This window comes from Cygnus atratus, chromosome 4 (assembly GCF_013377495.2).
Source record: "Cygnus atratus isolate AKBS03 ecotype Queensland, Australia chromosome 4, CAtr_DNAZoo_HiC_assembly, whole genome shotgun sequence".
NCBI classification, from domain to species: domain Eukaryota; kingdom Metazoa; phylum Chordata; class Aves; order Anseriformes; family Anatidae; genus Cygnus; species Cygnus atratus.
The window spans coordinates 60,235,479-60,248,009 of NC_066365.1; the positions used below are offsets into that span (position 1 = coordinate 60,235,479).

At 34.2% G+C, this 12,531-nt stretch overlaps 1 protein-coding gene across 2 annotated transcripts in view; it reads right to left on the reverse strand.

Annotated features, from left to right (window-relative positions):
• SLIT2 (slit guidance ligand 2) overlaps window positions 1–12,531 on the reverse strand; it is a 261,157-nt gene that overhangs the window by 71,483 nt on the left and 177,143 nt on the right. For both annotated transcript variants that reach the window (XM_035554559.2, XM_035554545.2), the window contains exons 10-14: window positions 4,938–5,009; window positions 4,154–4,225; window positions 3,522–3,593; window positions 1,542–1,685; window positions 1,250–1,413 (exon numbers count right to left, since the gene is read on the reverse strand). In XM_035554559.2, the coding sequence (XP_035410452.1) occupies window positions 1,250–1,413; window positions 1,542–1,685; window positions 3,522–3,593; window positions 4,154–4,225; window positions 4,938–5,009 (524 nt within the window). The remainder of the gene's footprint in view (window positions 1–1,249; window positions 1,414–1,541; window positions 1,686–3,521; window positions 3,594–4,153; window positions 4,226–4,937; window positions 5,010–12,531) is intronic.

Below are 12,531 nucleotides of genomic sequence, written 5' to 3' on the forward strand. Positions count from 1 at the left end.
AGCAGTAGCTGCAGACAGTGTAGAGCATGAAAGCAAGGCAAGAAAACATTCATTTGTAGAATTTATTTTAAGTTGTACTAGCTCTTTGACAGTAGTATGGATTCCTGTGTTTAAAAGCAGCTCAGGAGCTACATTTTAAAAACAGTAGTGGCAGAAAAGGCAAGGTACAAGGTAAGTAAAGCTGTCAATTGAAATGTGAACTAGCAGGTGCAACCTTCTACATAATTTAAGCAAGGGTATAATTTTGGTAAGTTGTGTGCAAATTTGTGAGACAAAATGTAAATGGAGCTGCATGCTAAGCTCTCATATTCAGAAATCAGAACTACTAGTAATCTACAAAGGAAAGCTATGTCTAGCTACAGGTATTCGCTATTGTTAATATACATGCATCAGTTTCCTAAAAGCTATAACAAACTTTGCTTTTGGGAGGAAAGGGAGAGAGTATCTGCAGTTAGTCAATCTTACTGCAGAGCCAAACCTACCTGGAATGAAATACTGTTCTTTAGCTAAATAAAGAGAAAAAAATAGAAGATGCACCTGAATGTCAGCAAGCAAAGAATGAGTTTTATTAGATTAAGTATACTACAGTTAACTACAGATAATTAAGTGAAAAAATGTGTATTCACAACAAGAACTGATAAACAAAGTGTGAATAGTCATAAATGTATCCGGAACATGGATAACAAACAGTTCTCATCTGGTATTTGCACTTGAGAGTGAATAAATTGTAGAATGTGAAATGCACCTGGAACAGCTGGATACCATATGACAAAAGTTAAGGATTTAGAGAAATGTAAGTAGGAAATGGAATAAGATTAGAAAAAGAAAACAGTAAATTTCAGTATGAGGTAAGATCCCTGTATAAAATGAATATGTCATGTTTCCATATTTAGCTAGAAATTTTTAGATCTTTCGTGTACTCCAGAGCCTTGTGGAAATTTTACAAAATGATTTATGTCAGTGATGCTTGTAGCGAATAACTTCAGCATTGCATTCTGAAGTATTATATATTGCATTTCTTTGTTAGATTTAATGCTACTCAGAAATAGTGCCAAATGTGTTAACTGTAGTAATGTTCCGTGATCCAATAGGCTATGACTTCCATGACTTCCCCCCCTTCGGCTGAAGAACTAAAAAAGATTTTGTAACATTTAATAATTCTGTAGAGAGCCAGCTGCCTTCATTAGAACTTCTATAACCACTGGTTTTGCCAATAAAAGAAAAATAGCAGCTGAACTAAGAAAATTACCTGAGCAGCGGAATTTCTTGCTTTTGATCTGTCCAATCCTTTTGTTTGCTAGACGGCGGGGGCTGGTGCAGCGGGCACCACTGGTCTCAATGGGGTTTGTATGAAGATAATCCGCCAGCCACTTCAGATGGCAGTCACAGATAAATGGGTTCTGAGCCAAATGCCTTTCATGAAGAAAAAAATAATAATTTCACACATTATTTCCTTTTAGTCTCAGCAGTTTCAGATATTTTGAGTACATTGTAGAATATGAAGTCACACCAAAGATGACCATAAACAAAAGCATACATACAAGGTCTGAATTGCACGTAGAGGTGAGAAGGTGCCTTTTGCAATGGTCTGAAGCTTGTTGTCATACAAAGAAAGGAGATTCAGGTTGTGCAGATCTTGAAAAGCATCAACTCTCAGGCAATTTATCTTGTTGGCATTTAATAATCTGTTTAAAGGAAGACAATTAGAAAATAAAAGATTTTTTTCAGTGTCAATGAAGATTCAACATTTTTCACAGATAATTCTTTGTACTCATTTTATAACCAGAACAAGAAATGCAGGAACAAATATTGACAATGATATAAGGCATTTCAGTGAATTGAAATATCTTACTTAGGTGCTCTGAAATTATTTTGAAATTTTTGCACCTTGCAGTTGAAATGGGCAGGTTTATTCAGCTACAATCACATTCATTGTATGTGCTGGCAGAACTTATGCGTGTGTTATTTGTCTGTGCAAAGAAACAAGCTCAAAAAATCAAGTATCTGCAAGGAAAACTAGTTCCTTTTGCCAAACAAACAAACAAGGAACTGAACACTGTGTTCAATAGCTGGAAGAGATGTGCAGTGGCACTTTTAATTATATGTTACTAATCAGCATGCTGCCGCATTAACAGAGTTGTAGTAAAACTAGTGGCATGGAATATATCCAAATTTGTCTTGGATCCTTATTCTTCATCTTCAAAGGAAACCTTTTCTTCCCTGTACCCCCCAGACTTCTAAAGCTAAAACAAACAAGTCAATTTAAACCAACTCCTTCATGCTTTTGAAAAGAAAATAATTTTGACATTCAATTAGTTGCATTTTTCTAACAAAATATTATTTTTTCCCATTTGCAGCCAGATGGAATGGTGGATTTGAAAATCAATGCTTTGATAAACAGCTTCATCACGCAAGCAGAAATTTACTTAAAATATTTTGCATAGACAATACATCAAGCTATGGACTTATTCTTAATATAGAATAAACAAAAGTTCAGATATGTCCCTTCTTTTTTTTTTTTTTTTTTTTTAATCTGAAATATGTTTTTGTAACTAAATTCTCTTTAAAAGCAAACAGAAACACATACCCCCCTGACATTTAGTTTCTGACTAAAATAAATAAAAATATTAAACCTCTAGGTGGTGCTAAATCTTGAATTTCCTTTTTTTTTTGTTTTTGTTTTTTCTCCATTCTCAAGGAGTTATTAATAAAAGACATTTAGCCAATCATCAACTATAAAATCTGGACATTACATGCTTCTAACCAAATGGGAAGAAGCCATTTCCTAAATTCACCAGTCTTCAAATTAACAAGTCAAGGATTCTGGGACAATGTCTTCCAAAAGCACTATTAAGTTGTTTTATGGCCTGTTTCACAAATCTGTGTCACACAATACAACAGCCTTTTCTACTTAATCTTGACAATATTTGATAAACACATCACCATGACATTCCTCTTTACTCCCAATATTAAATCCAAATAGAAATGGTTTACAAGATTACACATGGGAGTTTCTGAACTGTTAAAAGAAACAGCAGCTGGAGTTCATAGAGTCAAAGAATTGTACACTGAAGAGTCTCAAAAAATATTAAAAGTTATCAATGAAACTTACTGTAACTCTGTTCTTACATGGGTAAAACTAAAAACATAACTACATAGTACTTCCACTACCTATTATCTGTATATAAAGCATCCAAACATTTCTACTGTATCTCACCTACAACTTTATACACACTATTTAGTATTTACATCACAAGACAGTGTCATGTTATACGCTTTATCATTATAAATTCCAAAGAAGATAATAGTTTCAATTGTATTTATTTTAGGCTGAGACATTAACTGAAATATCTGTGGATGAATGGCAAGCTGGCACATCTCACTTTAACATAATTTGTTTTTATTATACTCTGATCTTACGCACAGGATTTCCTGCTAGTTCTTCTCCAGGCATATATCTCTTACCAAGTCTGCCCTTCTGGGTTACCCCCAAATAGAGTAAATATTAAATAAATACTCACAGCAATTGCAGAGAAAAGAGTCCTTCAAATAAGCCTTTTGGAAGTTCTGTAATTTTATTGCCATAAAGGACACTGTACCAGGAAATAAAAAAGCAAACAAAGCTGTTATTATGAAGTTTTGCGATTTTGAATATAATAATTTAAAATAATTTATGCAATTTTGAATATAATAATAATAATGTTTCAATTTTCCTGAAGGGAATTTAACAGCAGCGACTTAATACTTGCAAGATCCTTGTGGTCCTGTGAGATGGCAGGATCACACATTTTCCCAAAGACATGCCACATAAAGATCTCTCAGCAGAACCAGCACCTCACTGTGCGCAGCCTTACCAAGGGACCTCTGTAAGTGGATTGCTGTTTTTAAGAATAAAAACTAACTGGGGAATAAACAAACTCTTTTATTTCCTTCAACTCTGCCACGAACATATTTAAAAGAAAACATACTTTTTTTTAATGTCCAGTTGTGGTACAATATTCAATTATCACTCTACCATTCTGAAATTATTTTTACAGCTTTCAGTATTGATTGAATTTATATAAAAATCCTGCAGAGCTAAAAATCCAAAATAACTTCAGTATAAGAGTATAAGAAATTAGCTTCTGGTTCCACATGTCAAACAGATACCTACAGTGAATTGAGTGAACGTAAGCCCTGGAAAGCATCTGGAGCTGTTTCAGAGATCTGGTTATTGCTCAGGTCACTGAAATAAATAAGAGTTGCTTCAATTAATTCAAGCTATTTTTAAAATAGCAAACATTAAAATAATTCATAATTAGAATTAGCTGTGGAAGAGAGAGAGAAATTAAAATATTTATGTGAGACACTGCTGAAGAATTTGAATATAAAACCACCAAAATTGATAGTAAACTGAAACAAAATGCATGATTAAAAATAGATCTTTCAAATGCTTGAAAAAAAAAAAAAAGACTGAAAAACATACGCTTCCGAATTGCTTAAGCACCTTTTATGAACACTTTTTTGTTTGAAATGACCACGGGACTATACAGCCTCAGAAATATTCCAAAATGACAGTGGCATATCCCCAATGATTTTATCTTTTTATATTGAATACAGTAACGTGTTGCTTTTATGCAAAACCATAATAAATAATTTTAATGCTTGGTTAAAACAAAACAAAAACAAACAAAAAAAACATTATTAATGGGACAAAGATGCTATATGGTATAACTAATCACGCTGTTATATCTGTTAATCTTCAGCAGTCAAACTTTCTTAAATACTCACACATTGATGGAAGTTCCTCTGTATGATCTTGAACTGATTTTTTATTTACATACATATAATGTATCCATGTATACATATCTATATCTAAATGTATTTAGATATATCTACATATCTATATCTCTATATAAAATAGATAAAATAATAAAACTAAAATACCAGGTACTTACATTCTTCGAAGCTTTTTATATGGTGAGAAAGCTCCAGGAGGTATGACCTTGATTGAATTTTGTTCTAACCGTCTGCAAAACAATTGCATCAGCATAAAAAGACACACACACAAAAAGAAGCCAAAAAGCAACCTAAAGCCATAACAAAACAGAAAGGATTGTCTTTAATAAAAAACACTGGTTTTGCTTTCCTTTTCAGTACGACTTTTACCTTGAGAAACAAAGTCATTTAATTTTGGTTTTCATTAAAAAGTAATCTATTTTTCTCTGTTCTTTTAACTTATAGGGTATGATGTTGTAAATGAAAGCCCAATCTTCATCCTGAACATAAAGAAAGTTTATTTCAGAGCACACCAGTTTTTTTTTTTTTTTGGAAAACTTAATCTAGACACGTCATTAAAATATTCAAATTTGAGTTAGTGTTGTTTGACTCCCAATTTATGATTCACATACAGCGATTTTTATAGTAAATTTTATTTAGAAATTTCTAAAGAATTCTGTGAGTTAATCAGTCTAATATGTAAACCATAAAAAATGGTGAAGAATGAACAAATAACATATGTTGCTACCTGCAGTAAGGTAAATGCCTTATTTTTCAACGTGCACATATTATTTCTTTAGATACAGTGTGTAATACCTTTTCTTTAAGCTACAATACTAGAATTACACAGCTACACTTATAACTTCTTGAAACAATTTATCTTATCTAAAATTTTAGTTTATCTTGCTGGCTATAGTTGCTTTGTATGTATACTGAGTGTGACTGAAATCTGACACACTGCAGAGTATGAACTGGCTGATGGAAGCAGTTTTCCAAGAATTTTTGAACATACAGAGCTTTGCCTATGGGAAATCCATGCTGATACAGACCTATGGTGCATTTGCCAACCAGTCAAAACAGGCCCAGCAATAAGCATGTTTAAAATAGAAGCTACATCACATAATGCAGTATTTCATGGTTATCGCTGAAAACAAATAAATAAATAAATAAAACATTCTATTATGTAGACATAAAAGATTGAAACTATTTATTCTAAAAAAAGTACAACAGGAAGAGGCAGTATTATTCAAACATACATCTTATGGCTATCTAATAAGCTTGATATTTTTCTCTTCCATGGACAGGTATCAACTTACTGTGATCTATACATATAAGGACAATACCGTTCTATTTCACAGAATGAATCATAATTGTAGAAATTACTGCTCTATTTGAAAATATTCAGACATCAATTTAGAATTTAAGGGTAAAAAGCTTTTTTTAGTCTAGATGGAGGAATATTACTTTTTTTTTTTTTAGTCCTATTAACACTATTCTGTTTCACTTTTCCTCTGCTAAAGAGACATGAATCTGTATATGCGAATAACTAATAAGCTCACATATGCACTCTGTGTAAACCTTTACAAGAAACTATTCTTATAACAATTATTTCTTTTTGTAAAGTTCTCTGGAGGTCACAGTATAGATGGACAGAAGAAAGAATTTTTGCTGCCATTATGAGGTTTTGTTCAGATGGAGATATTCATATATTTAATACTCAAAATCTCTTAAGTCTACATATGCTTTGTTCTTGACTGGCATATAAAGAAGCCAAGAAAGAAAGAAAGAAAGCCTCTAAAAAAACACTTCCTAACACACAGAAAATCTCACTTCATCAGCGCAGCTTAAGACAGGGGTCATATTTTAAAAAGGCCTTAGCTAGGAAAATATTGTCACCTTGCTACGGTTTTCAGGTATATTTTAAACACCGCAGGGAATCCCATGGTACCAGACTGTTAACTTTTTCCATAAACAGGATGTTCTTTCACACGTTTTCCTCACCTTGGCTGAGCCTTTTGGATGTATGAAACACATTTTGCATCAGATCAAGAGTACTGATGGGCTCTGAGGGGACAAGGTCACTTTTTTCCAGTAGACTCGAGTAGATGTAGAAAGCAAACATCTGAATAAGTAAAAACCTGCTTAAATTAAAGGTCAACACCAAGTTACACTGGAGCCAAGTATTTTCTATTCTTATGCTTCATTTTTAGCTGAGTTTCCTCAGGAAAAAAAAAAGATTACACATGCTTTTTGTCTAGATAGTTTTCTACTCAGCTCAGGTCACAGAGAGGTAAAAGCTCCAGATAATAAATTTCTAGACCTTTCCTTAAATTAGCAATGGGAGGGAGCTGAGAAGCCAAACTAATCCAGCCATGAAGGGAGCGGCAACTATCCATCCATTCCCATTACACACACTATTTGGCAGCAAAAGATTGCCCAACCACCAGGAATAGCCTGGCTGGACGTTTGTCAGGTGTGCAGCTTTGAAAATCAGCCAAAGGACCTCTTGCACAGGGAAATGTGTAGGGCATACACAAAGGACTGGAAATGGGTGGCTAAAAAGGGACAGGAATGGATTAGGCCATATTACAGAGGAGGACTTGAATTGCTGGAGAGAGAGACACTGGGGAATTATGCCTGTGTGTGTATGGGAAAGACAGATACTGCAGTGGCAATGGTCCTGCATCAGTCTGCCACAAGCCTCATGTATGAATATTATTAGTCCACGATGTACAGACTTATGAGCTAGTGCTGGAGGACTCCTGTTTACTTTCACTTATGTTTAAACATAAATGCTCTTATTCAGATATGATATAGCATGTAACTTGAGAAAGACAAAGTCTAGTGTTAAGACACAAAGTATTTTCCAGTTTACTCTTTTAACCTAAAAAATATATTCATTCTATAAATGGAAGTAAACTTGCAGGATATATGTGTGCCATTTGATATGAGAAGATGGAATAGCAGATTTCATTTATAGCTGCCTGATTTGTCTACAAATCATATGGGTCCAAAACCTGAAGAAGTCCTACTCCAATACATTTCTGAAAGCTAATTTTCTAGCAGTTGTAATAAAGGGAACTATCAATTCACTGGTGGATATATAAAATGAACTCTATGTCAACTTTACCTAAGATTTCCTTTTAGTGAAAAAGCTACAGTCTAATAGATTGTGTAGTACTAGGATAAATTTACAAGCTCTTCTGGATAAAGAATTTGTTATAGTAGGATCATCTAACTATGTCTTTTATTAACTCATGCCAAAGTGTACGCACTGGAAGACATCATATTTTAGAAAATGAGATTAGCATAAGAAAGGGAAAATAAGATTATCTAAGTACAGAAGAAAAATCTTTTATACCCTGCTTTGTCTGTAAAGAAAGTAAATCAAATTCACATTTTCAAGCTCTGTTATCCTCTAATCTTCTGCTTTATCTTCCTAGAATCAACTGAATTTCACAGAGTGAGAATTTGCATCCACCATTCCAGAAGAAAATCTAATTAGATATATTCCAGGGTCACAAAGCACAGATAAAATAATATCTAAAGGAAATTTGCATTCTACTGATAAAGTCCATAGTAATTAAAAACTCTCCTTTATATTAATTCCTCATATTAAATGAAACATTTTTAATTGTGGAATAGAATGGGTTGTAGTTATCTATTACTGAAAAAATCTACTATTAAGTGCTCACAAATGACATGGCCTGAAGTACCATTACATTAGAGAAGAACAAAAAGCTAATATCAGTATTTTTCCATGAAACTTGTATTAAATTTTGTGCGTAGCATTGCCTTTCAAAGTCATCCCAGAAGCCATTCTTTTTTATAAATGATCATCCGTGTATCATAAACAGTGCCTTGGTGGTTTCTTTTTCAAAAGCCACAGTCAATTTTAGTAGAATATTTAATAAGATAAAATAATGGAGGAAGACAGTTAAGTACATGCTTCATCAAAGTGTGCACTGCCTCATGTATAAGTACTCTGCCCATCACAACCCAAATGCTAATTAATGCTCTTAGTATTAAGTCTCCTGCTCCTTTTAGTGTTTCACTTCAAAGAAGTCCTGCATCAATACATAAGCGTTTCAGTGTCTTTTAACGCTGCCAAACTAGTTGAAACCTTTGAAACCTTTTTTGAAGACCATTCCCTAATCTCTCCTATTTAAGAAATGTACTGTGAATATTTCTTTTTCTAAATCTTTCCCCCCGGCTCATCCCTGCAGACACCATAATGTACAACCACCTACTATTTTAAGAAACAAAGGTGCTTCTGCAGTTGTGATTTCCAACCTAATCAAATCAAATCAAAGTAGGTCCCCAGTGAGTAGACGGATTCTTCCCACCGTGTCCCCAGACAGCCTTGTGACACATATATCCCTTGACACTTTCCAGGAGGATGCTGTTCTCGGCTAGGAGCCTGCAGCACACCATTAGTGATTACTACTTCCGCACTTAGAGACAGACAACATGTTTATTTATACTGTCACTTTCAAAACAGCTTATTTTACCACTGTAAGTAGTCATTTCTATGAAAGACTTCTGCTCCTGGAAAGAGGCTGTAGAGAACACATAGTTCTCTACAAAATTCTTTCTTTTATTATGCACGTGGGGTACAACATACTAAGCCTGCTCAGTAGAGAAAGGTACACAATTTATACTGCATAGAGATGTGCTACACCCATACAAACATCTTCATTAAGAAAACATTAATTTGAATATGAAGCAGCAAATTAACCACATATTTTATCATCAAACAATCAGGACGTAACATCTTGTTTTACGTAAATTTGGTCAAGTTAGTCACTTTAGCATTTAATTGATCTAAACTCTTCATTCCAGCATCTACTCATTTACAAAAAGCATGTAAGAAGATTGTCAGGAAACCCCAAAAGAATTTTCTACTATAGAGAAGAAAGCGTAAGCTGTGCAATGAGTCTGATGTATTGCACAGATGCTGATTATACATGGTAATAAAATTGACAGCTCTTCTTTGCATTTTCCCCATCTGCTTTTAATGTAAATGGCAAAAACAGCTGTCAGAAAACAGAAAATAGATTTCAGCGATGGGATTCAGTGCAGCTTCTGAATCTGAAGAACTGCAATATGCAGCCAACACATCTCTCATCATATTTAACATCTGCCAGGTTTTTGGTTGTTGTTGTTTTTGCTTGTTTGTTTTTTAAAATAAGGAAGGAGTAATGGTCTCCCTTTGCTGAAGAAATCCTTCAGGCTATCAAACTAAGTACCCTTTTTTTTTTCTTTTTTTTTTTTTTTCCCAACAACTGCACCTCCAGAGTCCTTTTATCCAGTAAATGTCTCTTCTAACTTCAGCAGCAAAAGAATTCTGTTGAAATCTGTGATATCATCCATGTCTAGCAAAACAGAAGATGTATTTTGAATGACTATATTACTTGGACTTTAAAATTTCAGTCTCTAATTCTGTGTATTAATAAATCTTGTTGACAGTTTCCTAAATATTTGCATATGAAGAATCACTGTCAATGTTGCCTTAAAGCTTGCCAAAATGCGAACATCCAGTCTAATTGTTCTATCAAAGATTTCCTCAGGGGACTGACTGCAAATGACAGACATCTCCATAGTCTGCATTACATCAAAAAAAAGTAACAAGGATTGCTGTACTAAAGCCATTAAAGAATTCATCACATTTAAAAGCAAGTCCCAAACCTGCATTTGCTAAATTTTTCATCACAGACAAGGCCATCTCATGCTCTGAACCCTACAGCACCATTAATGATGGTAGGCTTTACATTCCTTAATTGTTACAGATTTAGGTTGTAGGCAAAATGCACCACTTCTTAAAGAATTATTTGCTCTGTACTTTAGTATCTGTCAGTGTGTGCCTCCTGTGCAATTAGCCTGAGTCACCTAGAGTCAAGTTAAAGCCTCTCTAATTAGCCTATTTTTGATGAGAGCTGTTACACTACAAAAACTACTTGAGCTCTTCAGAATAACTGTATTAAGTTCACAAAAATAAATGTAATCCTGCTACACTCTTGGTTCATCATGAGTGATGACTCATCAGCCTGCTTGGGAATCCCATTACTCTGTGTGGCTGACAGTGTGGTGGGAGTCCTCACTACCTGTTAACTCTACATGAGCATGCACCATAAATTTACCACAAAAAATCTAAATATTTTCACTGAGAATACTTCCCACAGGTGTTTGCCACTTATGGGACCACGTATTTACTAACATTTAAATAATGAAGGCAGCATTTTTTTGACGGTAAAACACAACAGCATAAGAAGTTGGTTGGACTTGATGATCTTGAAGGTCTTTTCCAACCAAAATGGTTCTCTGATTCTAAGTTGGTATGCTCAGTTTCTTTTACAGTAACTTCAATCACATTATTGCTGAGGAAGAACCATATGTAAAAATAAAATCTAAGAGTAACGACACCTCTGGAGTGTAGTACAGCTGTCAGAGAGCTATGAGGGTTTTTCTGGAAGAGCTGGATGGGCCTTCTCCAGCTTCTCTTCATGCTGTATAAAATATTCATTTATAGCATGCCTGACTTATTTTCTTTCTCTTGGCAGAGTACGTAGAGGTCCCTCAATGTACCTCAGTACCACCAGAAACATGCACAAACGTCCCAGAAGTGGAACAATGGGGTGTTCATTCTGGCCAGTATCTACTTCCAAAGTTTCTGGAAACGAGCACTGGGGTTGTTCCTCCATTTTGAAAAAAAAGCAAGTTGGCTAAGGCCACAAGACATCTTCTTCTTCTATTTCCGCCTTCAAGGAAGAATACCCTGCCACTGCACCAGTTCCACCACACGGTGCCATACAATTTCAAGATTAAATTCAAGAGTGAATCATAATCTCTTCTGCTCAGTGTGCTGTGTGCTGACTGTTGAAATTACCCTTGTCCTGTAAATTTAATTAGTTTTTAAGGTAAGACATGAGTATGAAGAAAGCCAAAGATCTGAACAATGGTAGCATAGAACGCATGCTAATAAAGAACAAATTAAATATTCTACCTACAGAAAACACCGTGTCTGAAAACTGAAATAAGAAATAAAAAAGAAACAAAACCATAAAGCCACATGATTTACCAGTAATTTTCAGATTAGGGAGATATTTGAGTAAGAGCATGACAAATCATTTCTCTCGTGTGTTAAGTGGACAGGTTTAGCTGTCAAAAAAAAAACCTAATCTATTAGCTTCAAAACTTCAATCTATTTCTGTCAAATGGAATATATTTTAAGTTTTCCCTGAGAAATATTAAGGTATGAATCCCAAACAGTTAACAGTAATTCAGTTAAATCTGTGTTGCAAAATTAAATGCATTAAGGTAATGAAGTCAAGTACATCAGTAGATTCCTTTACATAATTTTAATTTTTCACATTTATTCAAGACATTGCCTTGAAGAGAATGCATTTTCCATTACTCACATGCAATTGTTGTGTCTTTATATGTATGTGTTACATAAAAGATGTTAAGATTTTAGCAAATTTCTTCATTTTTGATAAAGCAAACATTATTTGTTTTTATATATTGCAATGGGCATGAACAGTAGTTTCGCTAACTAAAAAGACCAATGTTTTGATTTAAACTAGAAAGCAGAAACAAATACAGACTTTGAAAAACAGTCATTGCTAAAATGTCTTGTAGCTTCTTGCATCCTCCCCTCAGCATTCAGACCCATTCTCTGCAAGATGTGAAGATGCAGGGTCTGGTCTCATTTCTGTCAGGTTACTGTAGATAGCTGAATCACACTCTGAGCTGCTAAAAACAGAGAAAGCTGCT